At 33.8% G+C, this 26,529-nt stretch overlaps 1 protein-coding gene across 2 annotated transcripts in view; it reads left to right on the top strand.

The window, feature by feature from the left end:
- LOC145252619 (opioid growth factor receptor-like protein 1) overlaps positions 1 to 26,529 on the top strand; it is a 163,260-nt gene that overhangs the window by 8,299 nt on the left and 128,432 nt on the right. The window contains exon 2 of one of the 2 annotated variants that reach the window (XM_080112336.1): positions 15,640 to 15,741. The exons of the other annotated variant lie outside the window; for it this stretch is intronic. Coding sequence (XP_079968462.1) covers positions 15,640 to 15,741 — 102 coding nt within the window. The remainder of the gene's footprint in view (positions 1 to 15,639; positions 15,742 to 26,529) is intronic. 2 annotated transcript variants of the gene reach the window in all.

The following is a 26,529-nucleotide window of genomic DNA, read 5'->3' as shown; positions in this document are numbered from 1 at the left end:
TTTTTAATTAAATCAGGGTTGAAATATTTTTCCCGTAACAATTTCAGGGTTACATCATAATTATCTGATGTTACATATAGACTGGAGATTATAAAAAATGCATCCCCATCCAGTTTTGATTTAAGCACTAACAGTCTGTCAGCCTTATTTAAATTACCAGTACAAAATTCGAATTTGATCAGAAATGTTCTGAACGAAAACTTATCATCTATGGATGTTCCGGAAAACCTCGGACAGTCCAATTGCATTTTCACTGGCATAACCGTCGAAGGTTGAATAACTTGAGGGGCATCTAATTTTAATTTTAACGAAAGCAATTTTTCTTCGATTTCCGAAGAAAACCCTTCCGCAACCTCACAAAGTTGTAACCTCCTCTCCTCTGGAGTTTTGATTAGAATGAGGTATACCAGATCGTCCAGGTTCCTTAACCAAACTCTAATTACTACTTCTCGGGACCTTAAAATATCTGGTGAAGGGTCGTTAACTTCTAACCACTTCACAGCACGATTTATGCGAAGCCTTTTGGCCTCCAATTAAGACATTAGTTCCTTTAGGGCCATATTTCGTCCCTCGAGAACAATTAGTAAATAACAGATATAATTATCTGCAAATATTAAGGTGGTGAAAACCGCCAATATTATTCCAAAACAAAATTTAAAATACAAAAACTATATCTTTCAAACTCAAAATTTATTAAAATGTAACAGCAATGAAAGTTTATTGGTTCTGGTATTGTCCATTTGCAAAACGGTGGCCCGATTTGCCCCCATACACATGGAGCCTTTAGTTCGAATTCTTATTGTCAGAATATTAGTTCATTGTTCCTCGTAAGGATCCATGAATGTTCATGGTAAACTCGATGGGAGTGATGGCGCCTATAATTAGGCATAATGTGAGCCCCTTGGGACTCAAGATGAATTGAGATAAGATCCAATATTTGGAAAATAAACATGCAGAACAGTTCTTGAATGTCATCCTCAATTAGGATAAATTCAGCAGCATAAGTAATCTCTGCTTCTAGAGGTGTGGTCCTTTGTTCACCAACTGTTTGGTATTCATGAAGGAATTGCCTTAGCTCTCTCCAGTGGGAGCTGCTGGGTTTTTGAGTCTATCCCGATGCCGAGTTCTGTGTAGACTGAAAAAAAAAGCATGATACAAAAGTGCGCCAAATCAATCACCTGACACATTCAAATTTAAACCAATGACAGCCAACCACTTATGCGTGGGTGGACAAACAAGAAAAGATGGCTGCTGTATATAGAATTTTTCACTAATATATATATATACAGTGATGATCATATTTATTGGCACGGTAAAATAAAAGTTAAATTTTGTCTAATAAATTCTAAAAAAGAGATTAAATTAAAGAAAATAACAAAGTATATTATGTATTTTTAACTGGCCTTTCCGATGCAGCAATCGGGTTTTAGAAAAAATAAATAACAAAGGAACAACAAACATAATTGCAAAAAACCCTTGTTCAAAATTATTGGCACGGCTTTGTTTTTCTTTTAGTATCAGTATAATATCAATCAATTTCCGGTTTACGTGCTTTCTGAACTTTTTTATAGCCATATTATGCTTGTTTAACGCTAATTCAGTGAATAATTTTTTTCAGATACTTTTTAGATAGCGATTTATTTAAACTATTATAAGTGACTAAATTATAATTTTCAATCGCCATGGTTAAAACTAAGGAACACAGCGAAGACGTCAGGAAGCTTGTTGTAGCATGCCATACCAATGGGGAGGGCTATGATAAGATTTCAAAGAAGCTAAACCTTCCCAAATCCACTGTTAGAGCCATAATAAACAAGTTCAAATCGCAAGGCCACGTTATGAGTTTAGAGGGTAGAGGGAGAAAAAGGATTCTTTCCCCAAGAGATGAACGGAAAATTGTTCGACAAGTAAAACAAAACCCAAGGATCTCTGTTGGGGAGATTGTTGATGAACAGAGCACCTCTGGAGTGAATGTATCTCGACATACAGTTGGTAGAGTTTTGAAGAGAGCTGGTTTAAAAGCATGTCGTCCGAGAAAGACTCCCTTATTGAAGCCTATGCACCTGAAAGCAAGGCTAGCCTTTGCAAAACGTCATATTGATAAAGATGTTGCATTCTGGAAACGTGTTCTATGGACTGACGAAACGAAAATAGAGTTATTTGGCCATAATAAAGTGTCTTATATTTACAGAAAATCTGGCGAAGCTTTCCTGCCTAAGAACACCATACCCACAGTGAAGCACGGTGGAGGCAGTTTGATGTTTTGGGGATCCTTTGCTGCCTCTGGACCAGGGCGACTTGTTAAGGTCACAGGTAGCATAAAAAAGAAAGATTATGTTAAAATATTGGATGAAAACCTGAAAGACTCTGCTAAAGAGCTCTCACTTGGTCGTCGTTGGTGGTTCATGTAAGATAATGACCCAAAGCATTCGGCTAAACTGACTAAGAAATGGCTTGAGGACAATCATATTAATGTTTTGGAGTGGCCATCACAAAGCCCAGACCTTAATCCAATTGAAAATTTATGGAGAACATTAAAATTGAGGGTAATGCAAAGGAAGCCTAAGAATCTTATTCAATTGGAGGATTATTGTCAGGAAGAGTGGGCTAAAATTACTACTGAACAGTGCAACAACTTGGTTGTAAACTATGAAAAGCGACTGAGGAAGGTAATCAAGGCCAAAGGCTATACAATTGATTATTAAATAAATCGTGCCAATAATTTTGAACAAGGGTTTTTTGCAATTATGTTTGTTGTTTCTTTGTTATTTATTTTTTTCTAAAATCCGATTGCTGCATCGGAAAGGCCAGTTAAAAATACATAATATACTTTGTTATTTTCTTTAATTTAATCCCTTTTTTAGAATTTATTAGACAAAATTTAACTTTTATTTTACCGTGCCAATAAATATGATCATCACTGTATATATATGTTATATTTAGGGTTATTTTAAGAGAGTCTTATTATAACTGAGTCTTTGAGTCTTATTAAGTATGATGTTGAAAGACTTAGAATCTTATTGAGAGTTTGTTGTAAGAGAGATATTTATTAAGAGGGATGTTGTTGTATCTTAGAGAGAGAGATGTTCGTGTTATAAAGAATGTCGTTGTTTCTGTTATGAAGAGATTGTTCGTGTTATGAAGATTCATATATATATATATATATATATATATATATAAATGTTTATACTTAGATGTGTAATAGAATGAGGAGACAGTGTTCAGACAGTGTAGATATGAGATGTAGAGTTCACATTGTAGATATGAGATGTGTATGTCAGACATTTTATAACACAGATATATATAGACATATAATAACAATTTTCACTTCATCTTTTGGTAGAATCACAACACAAAGACGATGTTTATAAAAACACATGATGGGCTTATTTTTTCTCTCGACCGGCCGTGGTTTTCATCATAAAGAATTCAAAGCTTCATTCTAAGTTTCACAAGTGACCGTCTCGCTTCTAGACGTTCGAATTCCAAACTGCAGACTATCGTCTGTTGTTCTCAAACTCCCTCTCAGTTTCTCCTTATTTAACTCTAAAGTTTTCTAACTATATCTAGAACTTCCCATTTTTCCATGACATCATACACATGTTAAAACATGTGTCTTCTTTCACGTGTTCTGGACATGCGTGTTCAAAACTTTTCCTTTTTTTACAAAAGGAATTTTAACCTATATTCTCAGTAACCTATATTTCCAATATGTTAAAAACATGTTTATTAAAATATCTTGTAGCTGCATTCTTTCAATTGAATTTTCATAACAAAATTGACAATGCACATTCTTTCTTGAAACTATTTTATCTCTAAGCTACACAATCGTTTGTTTTACATTCCATTTTCTAATTCTCACACGTAATTTATTTCTAAACCTAAATTACGAGGTTCGAATTTCGTCTATGCTATTTCATTTTCATTTTAACTAAATCTCTCTATTTTTATACTTACATGAAAAGGGGACAGCCCTTATCATGTAACATATATATATATATATATATATATATATATATATATATATATATATATATATATGTGATGAAATTAATGGAAACAGTATTCCGACAAGATAGGGAGATAAAAAGTAACAAACCAAGTTATGTGTTCATCAACATTTCGTTTTTATTGTAAGAAGTCTAACAAAAAAAATGAAACGTAAATGAACACATAACCTGTTTTGTTTCTTTTTATTTGTCTCACATCCCTCCCTATATATATATATATATATATACTATAAAGCTGAATGTGTGTGTCTGGTCACGAATAGGCTCCTATATGGTTGACTATTTTAAAAAATTGATTACATATAATAATAGAAGATGTATCGAGACACAGGAATGAGTATGCTTGATCTGGTAGAATGGTGGTTCATTAAAATTGTGAGGTCTGCGTTCGTGCCTAGCCTCCATAGAATGGAAATACGCACAAACTTTAATAAAGACTTTTCATATCTATCTGCGTGAGTATACTTTTGATAATTATGTTTCAGTTTGAAGAAATATGGTATAATAAAATTATGGGGTGTTCGTTCGCGTCTGACCTCCATAGAATGGAAATATGTCACAAAATTTATCAAGGTTGTTTAATATAGATCCACAGAATATTGTGATAAGTGTTTCAGTGTGAACAGATATGGTATAATAAATTATGGGGTTTATCTATTTTATTTTGGCTTTCATCATATTTTGCTTTGGTTTTGATACCCCCAAATTCGAAGCTATCTCTTTACAACCCTTCGTTTTCATAACCTATCATATTTTCATAAATCAGAGTCCATTTTCTGTAGGCTGCTTTTGAACCTCGTCAACGACAGGTACTTTTGCTAGTATATATATATATATGTGTGGGGGGGGTGCAGAAGTTTAAGTAAATTTAAATTTCTTTCCCCCAAACAAAATAATAAAAAAAAAAGAAATCAAACGAAACGACACCTTCTGATTTAAATGCACCGCATTTATTTTTTAACAAAAAAATAAGGTGAATAAACAAAGGTCCAGTTGGTGAAAGTTCTTTCGAAGTCATTATGATTAAAATGTTAGATGCAAGTTCTTCATGGAATTAATGAGTTTAGAAGGTTAAGTCCTGTGTGAAAAATAATGAGATTATTTTAAGGTATTGTAAATTAATGAACAGAACAGTCAGGGTTGTTTTCTTTGTGAATGGTGACTGAGATAATTATGTTTTTGTTATGTAATGAAGAAAACAGTTCTTTTTAAGGAAGAATTAAACAATATAAAAGTCCCTTGCTTACTTTAGCGGAGAAATAAAAATAGTCCATTAGGGTAACAAGGTCCATATCAATATGGAGGAATTATCGAACGTGCACGCGTTTAACGTCCACATGAACTGTGTCGATGATGATGTTACAGCATGCTGACTTGTGGTCGACTGACTCGTTTGGGCGCAAGATCGTGACCATCGTCATAGATGGCCTGTCAGTTGAAGAATGACGTCATCGTCATAGGTCCTAGCAAGCAAGATAAGCGGAACACAGACTGTCGATAATGAGCAGACATTTTTTACAGAAAGCGTTAGAAAACTTCAAAATTGGATTAAAAAAGATAAACATGATGCTGAGTACTGAAACTCATCCAATATTAATAATAAAAATATTAATAATAAAAAACGAATTGAAAGGGAGAAAAGTTATTAAAAAGTTTAAAAAGAAAAGGAATACGATTGGATTTGTATGAAACTGAAGTTTATTCAATAGAAATAAATAAAAATGAACAATAAATATTTTTTAAATCAAAAAAACAATATTTTAAAAATCAAAACTGAAATACGAACAATAAATTAGTTTAACTGAAATACGAACGATAAATTGGTTTAACTGAATAACAAACAATAAGTTAAAAATTAAATTCAAACAAATGTTAGTATAAACAAAGTTACTAAGGCAGAAATATTTCAAACATTGAATATTAAAACTTTTCAAATATCTGTTGTAGAATTTAATTAAAAGTTTGAATTTTTCTTTCTGATGTTTTTTTTTTTTTTTTAGTAATATTGTCATTCTCTTTTCGACAAAAATTGTTTATAAGGGAATTCGATGAACTCCATATCAGCATTTTTTCAATTTGCTGAATAGTGTGACCCTCATCACAAGAGTCAACATGAAATAATCGATTTTGATCGGCCAAAATATTTAAAGTTATGTACATGGCTAATTTTCTCTGATGAATCGAATTTAAAAAAGAATCGCATTTTGTAAGTTTGTTTATAACTATATAATTATATAAGACAAAATTATTAGTTATATCATTTGGGTATAGCAGAGAACCTCTGTTAATACCCTGAAAGTAGCTGTTTAATTCAGCTATTTCTTCAACAGCATATCTCCCGGTTATTAAATTTTTGCAGCGATTGCATTTCAGTTTTTTGAAAACTGCATGACAGCAATAACCTGCTAAATATAATATAACAGGAAGTACTTCCTTGCATTGATTAACATCATCTTTTGTTACATCTATGTTAAATTTATAAACATGTAACTCTTGCTCTCTTGTCATTTCATCCCAGTTAGTTTCTTTTAAATTTTTCAATTCAGTAGTTCGATTATTAATTGGTGAGTTCAATTTTTAACAACATTCTGAGTTTTTTTTTCACATTCATACACCTTACGTATCGATATATTATACTGATCTTCACTAAGTTGTTGATATCTGTCTGAAACTTTCCTGGTAATATATACACCATATGCAGTACATTTATACAATATTTAGTCAATTCTAGTATGGTGCAAAGCAGTATATGTTTCCTTTGTTAACTTAGCAGTTCTTCCAGGAATGCTATTCCAAGTTTCTAGCCAGTCACAGAACACATTTAGGAAACTATAATTATCACTATTTAATGTAAGTGGATTAGCATATTTATTATGAAGTCAACAACCTTTATATGCCGTTTTCACATTCAGTATTGTCCACCAAATATAAAATATTTGAATGTATTCTGCGATTTCTGCATAATTTGGCAAGCATTCCTGTTTTCCTAAGGTTAGCAAATCTTGACTAGTATATTCGTTGAAAATTTGCAAAACCAAATTAACATTTTGCCTTTCAAAAGTAGTCAGAGAAAGAGCTTTTGAAGTCAACTTATAGCAATATTTCACAAGTGATTGAGATTCTAGAGCATAAAGTTTATGTAAACTAGAAAATTGAGCACTTTGGATGTTATCTAATTCATGATTTCCATTATAACAAAACTTTGGGAGCATCATGCATTTACGTTCATCTTTTTGGCCAAGCCAATTGTTTCTAATGCATTTTAATATATGCACTGAGTCGAATAAGAAGAAAAGAGGGTTAGACGTTCTAAATGGATGGGGATATACAATTGAAAGCTTTGATGGGATACAAAAGAAAGACATAGCTTTTTTATTTATTGCATTATTATCTGTTATAACAGATAATACCTTAAACCTTATATCTTCTAAGCCAATTATTACACGTTTAATTATGTCAAATAAGTTCTCAGCTAGAAGACATTTAGTTGGCATAACATGCACGACATCCTTATATTGTGAGAATACACTGCTAAGCAAATGTACTTGTGGCAGGTTCATTGCTATGTCACCCCCTTCAGCCGGTCGGTTGAGACGATCGTCGACCTCAGAACTCTTCCACTCCAATTACGGCAGCCTGAAAACGACCCGACTTTGGCGGTTTGCAGCTCACTATTTTCGTCCTTCCAGTGACCACTGCCGGTGATAATTCTTAGCCGTTTTAATGTTGCTGATATGAGGTAGTGACAGAATTATCAGTTGATCGTCTAAATTTATACTCCGGACCTGTCGTTGTGTACTCGCTTACCGGCGAACATCGCCGATAAGAGAGCCGTGGATTTTAGTGTGGTGAAAAAGGAAATAAAAACGATTCCACACACGAATAAACAATTAATCTGGGTTTATTCACAATAATAATGGTCTAATAATATTTCAGAGTTTGAAGGAAGTTGGCTGTAGCTATTTTAAAACGGTAGCTTGTGACTTGAGTTCGGATAAGTTTTTCGGCCATTGGAGATACGTGTTTTAAATCAAAAGCCCTCTCTGCCCGACTTTAACACCATCTGAATTCGCCAAAATCGAATTCTCTCTTCTCCTTCTCTTCTCCTCTTTTTCTCTCCTGTTTACTGTGTTCGAGGAATATATATATATATATATATATCCATCAATGCCCTTTAAACATCACGAGTTTGTATTTGTTTACAACAAGAAAACTTGCCTGTCATCAGCTTTCAAACCTTGTTTTCTAAAATAAACAACCGCCTGTCATTTCATCTCGAATTCTGTGTTTCAAAATAAACAGCCAGCTCACTCCAAACTCTGACCGTTACAACAATAAGTATCTCTTGACACACTTTTTCCTTTGTTTGTTCTAACCACAGAGGCATTTGATCGTCCTATTTTTTCGTTCTTTTTGCTCTTTCTCTACAACGGCATATCAACCCCATAACTTGGTTACAGCTGTTGTTAGCTAAGCCAACAATATTACCACCTTTATAATCAAAATAAGGTTTGAGATGTATTTCATCAACAAGTAAAGATACTGTGATGTCATTTTGCGTTAGTAACTTGAACTTACTTTTAATATACATGAGAAAATTGTTATCGTGTTGTTCAATGACAGGATTCATAGGAGTTGATAAGGTTAATCTTCGAATGGTTGAATAGCATGGTAAAATTACATTTTTAGTGTCTCTTAACAGTCTGTACCCTCTAGGGGAGCAGTTATATAATAAGGAAGAAAATACCATCATTTCACTTGAATAATTAACCTTATTCATTGTCATTATGTTAATTTGTTCATATATGAACTTAATGGCATTAAAATATTTAAATGATTCATCTTGCACTAATAGCAAAAATGATAAGATTAATTTTAATAAAGAACTTATATTAGAAGTTTTCTTTTCCTGTTCTTCGATGTCCATTTTTTTCATGTTTTCCATAAAAATCTGCAGAGTATTTTCCTCTGTTACATGTTTAGGAAGTCTATACTCCCCTATAGCACTCATTTCCACATCACTACAGAATACTCTAACGGCCAAGCCCGGTTCAATCACCATAGACATTTTTATTTTTGGCCATGGGCATCTCTTTATATGGCATATAATGATGGTATTGTCTTGCCTAATAGAAGTCCAATAATTTTTATCTATAAACGTAAATTTTTTTCTAAATCATCAATATTATGGAAAGTTTTACGTTTCCGTAACTCTAACTCGTCAGCAACACTTTCACATAATGCACGCTTAAGAGCAGAATTTTCTAAACGCATTTTCTTTGCGTTAGGAGACTCTCTAAAAGTGGTTGATGACATTAAATAGGAGTGACAGTTTGGTAATATTCGAGGAATAGCACCATCCTTAAGATAGGGATCTTTTTAATTTAACACTAATTGTCTTTCCAGTCCTTTCATCAAATGCTGATGCCTCTCGCTGTTTGTCTTCAGGTCGAAAATGAAGTTCACATACCTAAAGAAATAATTTAAAATAAAATCGTACCATGTTTGACTTAATACAAAAAAAAAAAAGAAAAAAGAAAATTACATGACAAAAAAACGATAAAATAAACAAATAAGGTAAATGTGAAGAATTAGTCCACCCTCGAAAAATCCTTTTAAATTACCACTTCTATAGGTTTTCGGGGGTGCTGAAAACGAAAATAACGTTTAAAATTACGGCAAACTAGTAGTTTCCAAGATATAAAGAGACGTTAGTTAAAAAAAGGGGGGGGGTAATCTAACCTAAAACGACCACCCACTTTATGGCCAATTTTTTTTTTTTTTTTTTTTACATTGGCAACAAGCAATTTTTTTAAAAATTACATTTTCGCCTCAAACAAGGCGCAGTGCCTCTTTGATGTAGGAATGAACACAACTAAACGTAAAATGAGCACCTACAGTTGACCCCCTCTCCCCGACAAAAATTCTGTTTACATTTTTTGAAAGGGGGTGCTCATTTTACGTTAAACTGTGTTCATTGTACGTTGACCCCAACCCCCAACATAAAAGTGGCCATACTCATTTTTCTTTGCTTTTATTTGTTAAAAAGAAAGCGCCCTAAAAAAAAAAAACGATGGCCATGAAGTGGCTGCTCATCTTACGTTAAATTTTTATAGAAAAGTGATCCCCCATTTTTTAAAACTAACATTTCTTCATATCTTGAAAAATACTCGTTTGCCGTAATTTTAAACGTTATTTTCGTTTACAGCGCCACTAGCAGTATCAGAATTTTGAGAGAATTTTTTACAACCCTAACACAAAACTGCACATAACATATACCAAAACTCATAATTTCTCCGTTTAAAGTGGGTTGTTTATTTTCTTTATGGAATATACTTCCAAAATAAACTATTAAAATTGTTTAAAAAATAATAGAAATATTATTTTTTTTTATTGCCAGCATTTTGTAAACACTTTTTTTTTAAATAAAAAATAATATTTCTATTATTTTTTAAAACAATTTTAATAGTTTATTTTGGAAGTATATTCTCCAAAATTCTGACACCTACAGGGCCAAATAATTATCAAGCTTTTGGGATAACAAAAACGGTCATAAACTTAAAAAAAAAAAGTTTAATCTATTTCACGCTGATATAAATATATCACAGTAAAATAATTGAACTAAAAAGATAAATGATTTCTTTTTTTTTTTTTTTTACACAGTGATCACCACTTATCAAGGCCCGGAAGCCACTCAGGGATAAGGGTTATTGCAAGTACATTACGTTAGTGTGAAGATTTGATGAAGTGTTTAATTAAGGGGGCGGTTCATTAGGAATTTGTTAACATTGGACTTGAAGACATCCAAGTTGTAATCCGGAGGGAAGCAGGCAGACGGAACAGAGTTCCACAGGCGTGCAGTTCTAAGAAAGAAGCTTTGTTCATGGAATCCGCGTTTTGATTTAGGCACAGATATAGAGTGGGGGAAATTTTTCACAGTGGATTCAGCTAGACGGGAGTTTTTCGTGAAAGATTGGCAAGGGGGGACCAGAGATTGGAGTTCAGACGAGCACCTGCCATGGAAATAACGATAAAACAAGGATAGGCTCACAACGTCTCTTCTGTGGGAGAGAGGTTGCAGGGTAGAGAAAAGGGCATCTCCCACTAAGCCACGAAGTCTATTTTGTACTCTGTCAAGGCAGGATAGGCTGTTTTTAGCAGCTCCTGCCCAGGTATGGCAACAGTATTCCATCCTTGGACGTATTTGGCTTTTATATAGATAGAGAATTGCATCAGTAGTGAGATATCTTCTGGAGCGGTAGAAAAATCCCACCATCTTTCCAGCGACCTTGGCAACAGACTTGATGTACGTGTTCCATTTCAGATCAGGAGTAAAGGTCAAACCCAGAAGCTTGTCAAAACACGGGGCCTCACCCAGACGAGAGCCATCCATCACAATTGATGCCAGATGAGGATCAGAGCATTGATGATGTAAGGATAGGAGTTTGGTTTTGGATGCATTAAAGGTAACCAGCCACATCTTCCCCCACTGAACCACGCGCTCGAGATCAGAGGAGAGAGAATCAGAGAGAACTTTGTCATTTACAGCCTTTGATGTGTTGCCGTAGATGGTCGTGTCATCAGCATAGATGTCAACGAATGATTAAGTAAGTCATTGATGTAGATCAGGAAGAGAGTTGGGCCCAGGATTGACCCCTGAGGGACTCCAGCATTTATATTGCAGGCCTCCGATTTTTGTCCATCTACCACTACTCTTATGAGCCTATCGGAGAGAAATGATTTAATGATTGAGAAAACATTTCCAGTTATACCGTAGCTGGAAATCTTGTGAAGTAGACCCTTGATTTTTCTTATTTAGAATTATTTAAACAAGGAATTCCGTTTTTACGATATCGCTTTTATTAAATTGTTCGGTGAAAGTACATAATATTTTTACCATACTCCCCATTTTAAATAAGTTTCTAAATAATAATTTATTATTTCAGCACATAACTTAAATTAAATGTAAAATTCATTTTTTATATACATACTTACGTTTTTATTTTAAAATACGTTCTAAAAAAATAAATAAATAAAAATAAAAAAAGGTGCGTTTTTTTTTTTTTTTTTTTTTTTTTTTAAATATCTCAAACATTTTAACACTTACTCTGCTATATTTAGATGGAGTAAAATCTTTTCTTTTTATTGCATTAATCCACTGGTAAATTATTTCCTTTTTTTTTGTGGGGAAATGAAAACACTGTAACTTTTGGTTCATTTTCGTACTTACCTCGGCATTTTGGAACTATACATCTTGACGGCATGTTTAAATTTATTTAACTCTCCAAAACCAACTTCCGGTTTAGTCATGAGACACGTGACCAAATTTCAACAGACCAATGTTCATGACGTCACCAGACTAAATTATAGTCGTCGCTAGGCCATCATATTACGGTAGCCACGGCAAAATGCCCTTTTTATAGATCCAAACCGGCTCCAAAACGCGATAGCTCCTGCTGATATTTTGGCTTTTGTAAAATCATTAAAAAGGTAATCTTCTTAATTTTCTCATTGGTTGTTTTGTGTCAGGTGATGGTGCTTTCAACTACGTCCGCCAAAAATATGTTATTTTTACTTTGGTTGTTTTGAGAAAAGTGTGTGGGTGTATTTAAAATTGTGCCATTGCTGACAAAACACATTCCTTTGCAAAATGTGTGGGCAAAATTGAAATGAATAAATGTTCGTTTATTTGCGTGCGAGCGCGCGCGTGTGTGTGTGTGTGTGTGTGTGTAAACCACGGATGTACGCGAAGCCAAAATGTTGCTTGTACAATCACTTAATATTTGTAGCGAGTCGCTACAGTACCCCCCTACTAGTCAGAATGTCGATAAGGAGGAATAAAATGTCACTGCGTAAGGTTGACGAATCGGTGTGGACATTCCATGTGTATGCCAGGTCTGGTGAAAATCATACCACTGTATTGTTAGGCAAGGTGGCTGGCCGTGTTTGACAGGATATTACTTGGTTGATGGCAGTCAAGAGAAAAGGGACGTCACCAATTAATTGGCGAGCGTACATGCGTTTAACATCCATGCGGACGGAGTCGATGATGATGTTACAGCATGCTGACTTGTGGTCGACTGACTCGTTTGGACGCAAAATGCCCTTTTTATAGATCCAAACCGGCTCCAATATGCGATAGCTCCTGCTGATATTTTTGCTTTTGGAAAATCGTTAAAAAGATAATCTTAATTTTCTCATTGGTTGTTTGTGTTACGTGATGGTGCTTTCAACTACGTCCGCCAAAAATATGTTATTTTTACTTTGGTTGTTTTGAGAAAAGTGTGTGGGCGTTTTTAAAATTGTGTCATTGCTGACAAAACACATTCCTTTGCAAAATGCGTGGGCAAAATTGAAATGAATAAATGATCGTTTATTTGCGTGCGAGCGTGTGTCTGTGTAAATCATGGATGTACGCGGAACCAAAATGTTGCTTGTATAATCACTTAATATTTGTAGCGAGTTGCTATCTATCTATCTTATCTATCTATCTATATATATATATAAGTGAAAGTGTCTGTGTGTGTCTGTGTACATTTCCCTACGCAATAACTCTCAATTTTAAGCCTACAGATTCGAAATTTGATATACAGGGTACTGAGATTTGAGAAAATCGATGTGAAGGGTTTTCGGACAGAAATTTGGTGATTAAGGGGGTCAAAGTTCAACGATTTGACCTTTGAGAACTCTACCAAACTCCTCCTACAATTTTGGGTCTAAACACATGAAATTTTAGATATAGATTCCTTGGACATGGATCTAACTTAATAACTTTATTTGAACCCTAAACAATAAATTTTAAGGGGTCATAATAGGGGTCAAAGTTAAAAAAATTTACCTTTTTTTTTTTTTTTTTTTGCTCGGCATACACCTCAAAACACCCGGGCAACGCCGGGCACCCATGCTAGTATATCTATAAAAGTGAAAGTATCTGTGTGTGTGTCTGTGTACATTTCCCTATGCAATAACTCTGTCAATTTTTGGTCTACAGACTCGAAATTTGATATACAGGGTACTGAGATTTGGGAAAATCGATGTGATCGGTTTTCAGACAGAAATTTGGCGATTAAGGGGGTCAAAGTTCAACGATTTGACCTTTGAGAACTCTACCAAACTCCTCCGACAATTTTTGGTCTAATCACTTGAAATTTTAGATATGCGTTCCTTGGACATGAATCTAACTTAATAACTTGATTTGAACCAAAAATAAAAAATTTTAAGGGGTCATAATAGGGGTTAAAATGAAAAAAATTTACCGCTTTTTTTTTTTTTTTTTTTTGCTCAACATACACCTCCAAATACCCGGGCAACGCCGGGTACCCATGCTAGTATATATATATATGTATATATATATATATATATATATATATATATTAGTCATCCATATACTTCACTGTTTCACAGCTTATCATTGCGGCTAGACAGGCAACTGCCTTAAGTCAGGATCGAAACCCGACCACCCAAATGACAGTCAAGGTTTCTCACCATTACACTATGCAGCTGATGCTATGTGGGTAATGAATTAACGATGTTTTGATATCTCAAGCTTGGAGATATATATATATCTCCAAGCTTGAGATATTCAGAAGTAGAAACTAATAAACTCAATGAGCCTGTTAAATAGTGCACGATAACAAGAGCAAAATATTTTTTTATTATTTATTAAAAGGTAAACAGTTACATTTGTAGCCATCAAATGTAACTGTTTACCTTTTAATAATATATATAATCAAATCGCCCAGTGTTGCTCAGGCGTAAAATATGCTTAAATACAATATTTTAAATTATACAGATTTCGTATATTTTATTATAAGGCCAGTTTCTATTGGTTATTATATTGTATCCAATATATAGCAATGATTTGAAGTTTTTTTTTATTATTATTTTTTTAATATGACTTTGGTGCCATTAGCTAGAATTGAAACCAAAGCATGAACCTCTCCAGCCTTATTTATTACTGTCTGAGCTAAGTTCATACGCATAAAAACTTTAAAAAATAACATTGTTCAAAGTTGAAATGTATATTTGTGCATGCATAGAAATAATGTTTAGTCGACTTATGCCTGCCAAGTTATAATTTTTTTGTATTTTGACCCTTAGCAGCTATTTGTACGAGCTAAAACCCCAAATCAAACATGTTCCACAAGTCCAAATCCCCTAAATATCAGGCTTCAAGTCTGTAGACCAAAAATTAACAGAGTAGTTTGCTAGAGACAGTGTTGGAATTCGCAAATACCTAGGGCACTTCAGCTATTGCATTTCAGGAGTTGTATTGAATGTTTTCTTTTTTTTCTCTTTGTTTATTCAAATGTGATTATCACAAGAGGTGCCAAATTTGATGTGCAAGAAATTAGTTTCCAATTTGTCATTAAACTGAATGGATGTAATTTAATTGTCTTCATTTCATGGGAGTTATTCCTGCTTTATTCTGGTAGAAAACAATTTCAGAGAGTCCTGCTTTCTGTGGCTGAATCCTTATTGTGGGGAGTTTGAATTAATTCCCAGTTGGGAACTTGTAAAAGAAATCAGATATTCGTCACAATTCCTGTCATAAATCTTAATAAGAACTTTTCAAATAATACGATAATAAGAATAATCTCTATTCTCCTAAATTCTTGATTTTTCTCAGTCAAGAAGGATGACCTACTTGGAGAAGGCCTCTACTACCTCAATCGGCATGCAAAGTGCATTGCTTATGCAAACACCGACAGAATCGAGAAATCCATTCAAGGTAAGCGTCTTAGCGTTACGAATTTCGTGTCCTTTAGGGCAGGGTTTCCCAAACTTCAGGACACCATGGATCCAATGGGCAGGGCAAAGGTTTTTCACAGAGCACTAACAAGATGGTTGCTAAAATAAATATGAAAAGCATTAATTTCAAATTTTAACTTGTACTTGTTCATTAGTTGTTCGTGTTCGTGATTTTACTATATTTTTTTTTGTTTTTGATTAATCAAAAATTGTTGCATTTTTTGTTTATTTTTTTATTTACTTTTTCATGAACCATCCTGAAACTCTTAACACCTATAGTTATGTATCATCTCTTTCCAATAAAAAAAGATCAATAATTAAATGTCTGCAGTCATTTTCCATATAAAGCATTTAGTCCGGAGCTCCTCAGACTCACTTATGGAGCCCAAGGTCTCTGTGGAATCCACTTTGGGAAACCCTGCTTTAGGATCTATCTCTTGTGTGAATTTTCTTCACATAGAGATTTATTGCATAAGCAAAGTTATTTCTTTGATTTTGCTGAAGCTTGCTTATTGCATAAGCGGTTATAAGCGTTCATTCTGCTTATTTATTGCATAAGTGGAGTTTTTTTTTTTTTTTTTTTTTTTTTTTTTTTTTAAAGGTTGTCACCACTTATCAAGGCCCGAGGATAAGAGTTAATGAATGTAAGGTGGTAATGTAGTAATTGTGTATTAATGTAGTAATAGTGTATTCGAGTAAAATTTGGATTATTTAACGTGACTGTTCAACAAAAACTTGTTTATATTTAACATGAAGGTTACCATATTGTAATCAGCCAGGAAGCAGGCCAGTGGAACAATGTTTTACAAGTGAGCAGTTCTAGGAAAGAAGCTTTGTTCATGGACTCTGCATTTAGATTTAGACACAGATAGAAAATGGGGGACATTGTTGATAGTGGTTGTAGCTAATCGTGTGTTTTTGTGAAAGTTTGGCTATAGATTGAAGCTCAGACGAGCATTTGCCTTGAAAATAATGATAGAGCAGAGACAGGTTTGTAACATCTGTTCTGTGAGAAAGAAGTTGCAGGGAAGATCAAAGGGCATTACCTACTGGGTTTTGAAGCCGGTTTTGAACTCTATCAAAGCAAGATAGGGCGTGCTGAGCAGCTCCTGCCCAGATGTGGCAACAGTACTCCATTTTAGGACATACTTGACTCTTAAACAGATAGAGGATTGGAGTGGTAGAGTGATCCAACCATTTTCCCAACAGATTTGATGTATGTGTCCCATTTCAGATCAGGAGTGAAGGTCAGTCCCAGATGCTTATCAAGATATGGTGCTTCCCCAAGACAAAAACCATTCATTTCAATTAGGGCCATATGAGGGCCAGAGTAATTATGATGAAAAGAGAGAAGTTATTTCTTCGACTTTGCTTAAGCGAGCTTATTGCATGATTTATGCATAAGTGTTTATTCTGAGATTTAGCAAAAGCAATTAAATTCATCCTCTATCTGTCCCAGTAATTGATTTGGAATCAATATATATATATATATATATATATATATGAGAGAGCAATATAGAGAATAAATGACAAAAAGTTATATTCCAAAATTCATGATGTTGACCATCTTATAATTTATTCCTTTAATTCAGTTGACTTATACAATTCTTGACAGTATCTGTTTCGTAGCGCAAAATCAACCACTTAATTATCATATCAAACAATGAATCTATTACGCCCTTAACTCATCAGAAGAAATAGCAACAATCAATCTGATAAAAGGAATTGAAGTGTGATTTGACATGATTAAAATCCTTTCCAATTTTCGGATTTTAATCATACAAATCACACTTCAATTCCTTTTGTCGGATTGATTGTTGCTATTTCTTCTAATGAGTTAAGGGCGTAATAGATTCATTGTTTGATATGATAATTAAGTGGTTGATTTTGCGCTACGAAACAGATACTGTCAAGAATTGTGTAAGTCAACTGAATTAAAGGAATAAATTATAAGATGGTCAACATCATGAATTTTGGAATATAACTTGTCATTTATTCTCTATATTGCTCTCTAATTACTTTGAGCTTTTTTAAATAAAGATTGATGTATATTATAAGTAAATATATTTCTACAGAAATATATGTTTTTTTTTTATTACTGATTTATATTTGCATATATATTTATATTTGCATATATATTTATATTTGCATATATATGCATTTATGTTTGCATTTGCATATTCATATATTTGCTCTGCAATAGTATTGAGCACTTTCTTCAGGTTTTTACAGATTACCATTTTTGATATATATATATATATATATATATATATATATATAAAATAAACTTTATCATTTGATCTCTGAATTTAAATGTTTAATTGTTTGAGGAATAATAAAAATGTGAGAAAAAATCTTTGGAGTTGTACATGGCTGATATTTAAAACATTGCTTAAAAAAAAAATTAAATATCTATATTATGTTATTGAGTTCTTAAACTTTGTTATAATGCAATTCAGATATTTTTCTTATCGGTCCGTACTTGTTAATCAGAGTAGAATTGTTTATACTTATGCTATAACAAAGTAATATTGGCTTAAGCTTATTAAAGCTGCTGGTTTAGTTCAAAATGTCTCCTTCTTGAAAGCAGGCCCTGTCGGTGGGGCATTAGAATACACCGACTGACCCCCCCCCCTGCAGAGGGTAAAAGTCCCTCAATGGGGGCCCTGGATATGATCTTAAACTATATCCAGTGGTGAGGCCCCAGCTTGTGGGTTTTGGGGAGTGTGGAGCCACCCTTTAATTACCATTGCTCCCAGGTCCACTCTGACCCACAGTGGTAGTACCTGTTAGGGCTCCAACTATGGGTTAAATAGAAACCGACTTGAAAACAACAAATATATTCTATTAAAAATTTTTTCTTCAAAATCTTTGGATTCGGCATTAAATAACCCGAAAAGGGTTGATATGCCGTAAAACAACCAACCAATCTTGAAAGCACCTAGAAGGGATGTTGAAGGCAAAGAAACTTTGAATCCAAACAACTGTTGCGAAATTGAACATGGCTGATATGTCTCCATCGGTAATAAGTGCTTATGTATCTGACATTAAAAGATGGTTATGAGACAGAAGCTCTCATATATCAGATATTGGCTAAATGTATGGTAGATGAGCGAATTGCAACTTGCCAGAAAGATTTGATGTTTGTACAGGGTGTACAAGAGAATATTGCTAAATTTAAGGGCAGGTTTTAAACCATGAAATAAGAGAACAGCATGTTAAAAAATCTAAGGTGAAGTTGGAAGTCGAAAGAGCTTTGGATGTCCTCAAGGAAAATTTTTTAAATCCCAACGGCATAAGAGATAAAATATTGAATATGAAGAAATTCTTCATTGTACTGACCCATTCACAAACCTTGAGCAATTGAGACATATTGAACAAGTCAAAGCTGATTTTACCGAACTTGATCACTCCTCCAATGGTGATTTTCTTTTTTTTTATTTTTTATTTAGAGTGATAGTTGAGAATGTTCTGTAGATTGTTGAATTTAATATGGCTGCAGATTTCCCAAAAGAGCGGGAAAATCAGATGTCAAAAATGTGTGCCATTTTATCTGATAAACGGTGGCCCTGTCGGTGTGGCATTAGAATACGCCGACTGCCCCCCCCCCTGCAGAGGGTAAAAGTCCCTCAATGGGGGTCCTGGATATGACCTTAAACTATATCCAGTGGTGAGGCCCCAGCTTGTGGGCTTTGGGGAGTGTGGAGCCACCCTTTAATTACCATTGCTCCCAGGTCCACTCTGACCCGGAGTGGTAGTACCTGTTAGGGTCCCAACTATGGGTTAAATAGAAACTGACGTGAAAACAACAAATATATTCTATTAAAACAATTTTTCTTCAAAATCTTTGGATTCGGCATTAAATAACCCGAAAAGGGTTGAGATGCCGTAAAACAAAAACAACCAACCAACCAACCAAACTGATAAACGGTAAGGTGGGGACAAGAAGACTTTTAGGGAATCCTTACCACAAAGGAAGCAAATTTTCCCAAACAATGTCACCCTTTCTGGAAATAACAATAAATCATGTAAATTGTGCTATAAAATAGAACACAGAACAAAAGATTGCTCTACATTCAAATCTTTCAGTTCAAGACTGCAGAGCTCGATCTGTTAAAAAAAAAAAAAAAAAAAACTGCTTGGATTTATACAAAGTAGTAAATTTCCTGAGGATAAGGGGATTTCCCTACCTGTGCGTTACTTGTGGAGTCGATTGCATGTTTTGGTGATGTGATAAAATTCTACTCAATCTTTCATGAGGAAGACTTCATGATCGTTGGCCCACGACAAATGTATTAGCTCTATGCTGCATGTATCAGTAAAGGGAAAAGGGAGATCCCGAATACATTTGAATTGTTGTTTGTTCTTTTCCAGTGCTGTGTACAAAAAATTGGGTTCTTGAGAGGGTATACACTTGGAACCAATTGTTATGCCCATAAGTACATTTATAGGTACAAAAAATATTGATCTTCGTCAATTCAAAGTGTCCTTAAAATTGGGGTCTCAAAAGCCCTTTTCATTTGATGCATTGTTTATGGATGGGTTAAACTTGAAATTTAATATCGCTCACTTTGAAGAGATTGTGACAAATATAAAAAAGGCAGAATTCCATCTAAGTTCAGGCTATAATAATTAGAATTATTCCATCTTGGATGGTAATGGCTGGATGGATCTGCTTGGCAAAATTCAAATGGTGTCATTCTCTACCAAGATTCTAGAATGGTCTAATCAGGTTTGGCAACTTCAGCAAACAATATCACCAACTGATATTTTCTAAGTATAATGACTTATCATATTTCTGTTCCTTTTCTCTTGAGGGAAGGAGATAATCATTTTACCAAACTTTACAGAATTTCTCCATAAAATCCATCCTTAATTGAAAAGATTCCAATAATTTCAATCCTACTTGGCAGATCGAGACAGAGATCATCAACCTTATGACTTCCCAGCAATAAACGTAGGTTGTTAGCCGTTTGCAAAAATGGTTTGAGGTTAAAATATCTAGATTCTTGTCAGAAGAAGCAGACACGACGAAAATTCACAAACTCTGTATCATATTGAAGCTCCATCCTTCGTACGAAAAATGTCGAAAAATTAGCCAAAAACGTTCATTTTTTTTCACCCCGAAATCAACAATTTTTGACAGGGGGGGTGTTCAACAAAAACGGTTCTCTCGTAACTACGACCGGTTCTACGCATGCGTCAGATGACGTCATGACCTAATTTACTTTAAATACTTGAAGAACTGACTAAATTTCATGTACGTCGCGTTAGCTCAGTTGGTTAGCGCGTTGGTTTGTTATCTAAACGTTTTGGGTTTGAATCGTGGTGTGAGATGTCTTCTTTTTTTTTTTTTTTTTTTTTTTTTTTCGATTTTTTAAACTTAAATATTGAACCAGTGTTATTTAAGCCATTTTTCACGTAACGTTCCGTTTTTCTGTTTTTTTTTTTTTTTTACTTCGCTTATCCAACCCCGACCACACACCCAAAAACACCCGGGTACCCACCGATTTTTTAAATTTTAATATCGAAACAGGCTTATTTAAGCCATTTTTCACATGTTCGTTTTTCTGTTTTTTTCGATTTTTACATTTAACATCGTTCGTTTGCCTTACGTTAGTTTTTTTTTCAATGTTTTGATTACCCACCCCCGCTTAAGTTTTAACGTTTTCTTTTTTTACTTTGCTTATAACAAACAAACCTGGTCATTGACCTCTATGTTGTCGTCGTCGTAACGCTCGACGACTTCCGTGCGCGCACATGTCAATTTGGTTCTTACTTAAATAAATTCAAACATCTTTCAGTAACTCATTCTGGCTGGCCGATTTTATTTTCAAACTTCGCCTCAGGGCTTCGGATTCGATCCTACCCCACCTACCCCAGTTTCTTTTTTATTTAACAGCACATACACCTCCAAACACCCGGGGAAACGCCAGGTACCCCCGCTAGTTAATTATAAATAATAGATAATGTTATAAAACATTTCCCTACTGTTTCATTTACTTCAGGGATAACACCTAATAAGATGCATAGACATTCGAGTATTCCGTTGCAGTTCTAATGTATAATCTTAACTTTTTAAAGAAGTTAGGAATATTAATTTTCCTCACACTTTGTTACTGTGTTATAGTATATCTTTCTCTTGGTTTTACTGGACTCCAGGATAATAATTCACCATTGTATGGTAGGCATATCAGGGGGATTTTGTTTGTGCTTCGAATACTATAAAATAAATATTTTATTTTGAATATTAGGGTTTACTTGTAAGGGGAAGTATCTGCATGTCAGGTTGTCTTGACAAAACCCTGTGCAGAAAGACCTTGTACACTCGATGACAGTGTCTCGTAGACATTCAAATTCTCTTACATATGTAATAATAAACAGTAATCTTAGGTGATAAGTAGTAAGATTCTACATCTAAAAGCAAGAATAGGTTTAGGGCTCAAACAAGTGAAGCATGCATGGTCCCCCGTGAATGCACAGTGAATGAGGCATGAAAAAAATGACTAAGTTCAGTATTGCTCCCCCCCCCCTTTAATTTAGCCTCAAAAGTCCCCAGGTGAAAATGAAAAAAATGGGGCAGCTTTAGGCCTTAACATATGTAAATTTGAGTTCTGCACCATGCAAAAAAAGAAATGACTAAGTCCATCATTTGACACCCCCAACCCATCCCCATTTAGCCCCAAAAGTTCCCAAGGCCTTAACATATTTAAATTTAAGTTCAGCACCATGCAAAACTGCTAAATAGAAATACACAGAAAATTTTGGACAAATATGGTAAAATAGTCCCAAAAATGGAGTGTTTTTATTAGCCCTAGAAGAGCCCCTAGGGCACACCCAAGAGTTATCGCGACGTATAGACAAACAAAATTATATAGAAATCAGTTAGTTACAACTTTTCAGAAAGTTTTATAAAAATCCGAGGCATCAATGTTTTTTAATAAGCACAAGTGTCAATTTTAGCCATTTTAACCCGAAAGGTACCCCTGGAAAGGAAACCGGAGTTTTCTCGGAAAATCTGTTCTGTTACTCTTTTACTTATATCATGTTTAATGTTTGTGCAAAATTTTTAAAAATTCCAATGCCTAGTTATTGATAAAAGGCATTAACTGTCATGAATAAACATATGTTTGCTTACATTCTTTGTCAGAGCATAAAATATTATGGGTCTGAATCTAAAACGTTTCATTTACATACATATACTGGTCACATTTGTAGATACATCTTTGGTAAGATTTTTCATATCTCGTATATTCATATTTCAATATCAGGAAGTGATGCCCCATCTTAAAATGAAAAATATTTAATTCATTTTTTTATAATACATTTTTAAAAAATTTTTTTTTTTTATATATGTTTTCAGCTAGATGAGTAGAATTCCAGCCCCCCCCTTCAAAAAACAATAGAAAAATCTTACCAAGACAAACGGACAAGGGTGAATTTACAGGTCCACCCTCCTTTTGTTGGGGAACCAAAAATTCATACTTGAATTAACCACAAGGACGTATGGCATAATGGATAAAGTTCTATGTAAAATTCAATTCTAACTGAATCTCTTCTAGGGGTTGACGGTTTAATTTCCAATGTGAGTAATACCACGACCACTGAGATATAGAAGGCCTGTTAACTAAAAAATGCCTGTGTACAATGTAGGTAAAATTAGTCAGACTGTCACTGTCGATACTATATGAGGTCATTTTTAAAACGAGCATTAAAACGTTAAAAAAGAAAAGAAAGGAAGCCAATTCAATTAATAATGAAATTGAACTTTATTCAGTATAAAATGTAAAATTACGTAATTTTAAAGCAATATACAATCTAATACTGATAAAACTGAATTATGAATTTAGGGAACAAACAATTAAAGAAACATAAAACACAATCAATTCTTGGCCTTCAGGATAAGATCACAGTGTAGTATCTGTTCTGATGCTACAATTCACCTTTTCTGTCCTCGGCCAGTGTAGGAGAAATCCTTCGTGATTGAGACAATTTTTATTTTTGTTTCTATCCAGAGTGCCCCTTATTGGGGAGCTGGATTTTCCCCACAAGATTATATGTTGAAATATTTAAATAACTATTACTTTTAATACAGAAATTACATTTTAAAGTTTTCGTTTTCTGTTCTTCTATGTCCATTTTTTTCCCATGTTTTTCATCAAAATGTATTTTCATTAATTACATGGGTAGGAATCCTACAAAATCCTAAAAACTAAGAAAATATAGTAAACATTTACGATATTAAATCAGGGTTGTGGTGAATTTGGGAGGGGACATTATTATTTCACTCACTAGGAGTTGTCTCACAGGCCATCATCAGTGATCGCTCACTAGCAGTAGCCTGTGGTATTCACTGGAGACCGAGTGACAACAAGTCTCCCCAGATTTCCAGTGCTCTTCACCTCTTGACCACTTGTGCAGATGACTGCACATTATTACAACAGCCGTTTGCCATTGATTTCTTGTTGGCATCGGACATTGGTGTTTCCTGGGGTTTGGGTGACAAAATCCCCCTCCCCCAAGGAACCAGATTTGAATTGCACACTTCTAGTGGAGATCTGGTTATACTCTCCCACCTCGGATTTTCCATACTTTCTGACCCTTCAGAACTAATTGGTGTGGCACCAATCGATGTCATCTACAGTGTTTTTTGGTACTTCACGAGGAACGTGGACCCTGCGTAAACGGGTTTAAATTTAATGGCTGCTCCCTAAGGTTTTCTTTCACTTCGCATATATCTCATACACGTTTTTTGTAATCGAGCGTGTATTTTATATTTTGTAATTTTTTAAATTTCTTTAATTAAATTTGATTCATACTTTTATTTTGTGCTTGTTTTTCTTTTTTCATTTTCTTTTATTTTTATTATTATATTATATTTTCCACACTAATATTTTTATTTTTGTTACATTTATTTTTTCATACATATTCAAATAATACTTTTAACCTTTTTTTTTTTTCCTCAAATAGTACCTTCAAAAAAATTTTTGTGATTAAATAAACCAATGAAAACCTTTTGCGTATACGCTTTTTAGGGAGCAACCATTAAATTAAAAATCGTTTATGCAGGGTCCACATTCCCCGTGAAGTACCTTTTTTTATTATTGTTGTTGGTGTAATAATAATAATAATAATAATAATGGTGCTTGTGCAGTGTATGCACCATGCTATATTTTAGATAGGATTCTCAAGTTAAATTTTATGGTACCTTCTTTATTTTTCATTGAATTTTTAGAAAGTCCCCCAGATAAAATGTTATAAAACAAACAAACAAAAACTTTTAAGTTTTAAATATTTCAAAGAAATAAATTCCGCCCGGTGCTAAAATATTGAATTCATCGATCTTATGTTTAAACAAAACAACAACAAAAAAAAACTGTTGTGAAAATGCTTCTAACTTTAAAATATTTGGAAATACTTAATGAAAAGTTTTATTTCTTATTAAAAGAACGGACTGAAAAATATTCTCATATAAAAATCGTTTGTTTTGCAGTTTAAAAAAATAAATAAAATGTTCGACTTCCTTCGATAGATATAAAATTAAAAAAACAATGCACTTACTGTTATATTTTGTTAGATTAAAATTATCCCACTGTGCAATTATTATAATTGCAATTATATAATTATTCAAATGGAGAATTGTTTTTTTTTTCTCTTAAGGAGAATAAAAAACATGCACAATCTCAGGCAACAAAAAATATTTTTATGGCCATGTGGTTGAACACCAGAAACTTTCTTTACCTACATGTTGATCTGGTAATGATGTCACGCTGTCATGTTAATTGACCTATTCTCTCTTGGTAGCCGTGGTAATACTAAGAATACAACTGCAAATTCCCAAAGACTTCTAATTATTTATAGCCGACAGAACAAAAGCATGCTATTATGGATTATGCATTCATGGATTAAATAAAAGGCTTCATTTTAAATTCCATCGAGATTCCAGACTTTGATAAGGTACACCTAAAGGAAGTTGGTGGTTGCATCAGGCAAAATGTTGAGAAAATAACACTCAAGATAAGAACAGTAGTATAAAAATTATAATTAAAATGGCACATCTCAAAATGTGAGCCAAATCGAATTTTAGTTTACAAATTAGTTGTTCAAGTGAAACTACTGTTGAAAATTTTCAAAACCATGAAAAAATATGAATTTTGTAGATTGATAAACATCGTTTTCTGATAGAAAATATACTGTTCAAGCAAAAGATGTGGTGGTGGCTAAGTGACACGGATGGAAAACCTGTGCGTGTTAAGTTTGAATCCAGCTTGTTTCACGGGAATACTTTCATCAAACCAACACTTGACCTTGTGGCTAACCTCCTGCAGAGGGGGTAAATAACAATAGGTGTTATTTAGACTCTGTTTTATCAGAAACAAAGGAGAAGAGATGATATGCTGACTTTAAATGTGATGGTAGAGATACAAATGATGCTTAACGCTGAGGTCTTCCAAATTTGGCGTCTGTCACCCCCCAAAAAAACATAAAAAGCTTCATAAATATGTTTTGACCTATCGTAAATTGAAGATGTATGAAAGAGTAGAGGAGTTGAAGATATCGGAGGGCAGTGTATTCAACAATTTGTACAGATATTTGTCTGGAAGTAGGTGCTGCATTTGCTCACAGTTAATTTAAAATAAGAATGCGTCAATAATTCAAAACGTTGTTTGCAACTGTTTTAACAGTTTTTGTTTTGTTTTTTCAACAATATGTGACAATGGATGAAACATGAATCCACCACTTAACTCCTAAGTCAAATCAGCAGTTG

Source organism: Euprymna scolopes, chromosome 29, assembly GCF_053919585.1.
Source record: "Euprymna scolopes isolate OS-2025 chromosome 29, ASM5391958v1, whole genome shotgun sequence".
In the NCBI taxonomy this organism is placed as follows: domain Eukaryota; kingdom Metazoa; phylum Mollusca; class Cephalopoda; order Sepiida; family Sepiolidae; genus Euprymna; species Euprymna scolopes.
The sequence above is the reverse complement of the archived record's forward strand: the minus strand, read 5'-3'. Positions and strand labels throughout refer to the sequence as shown.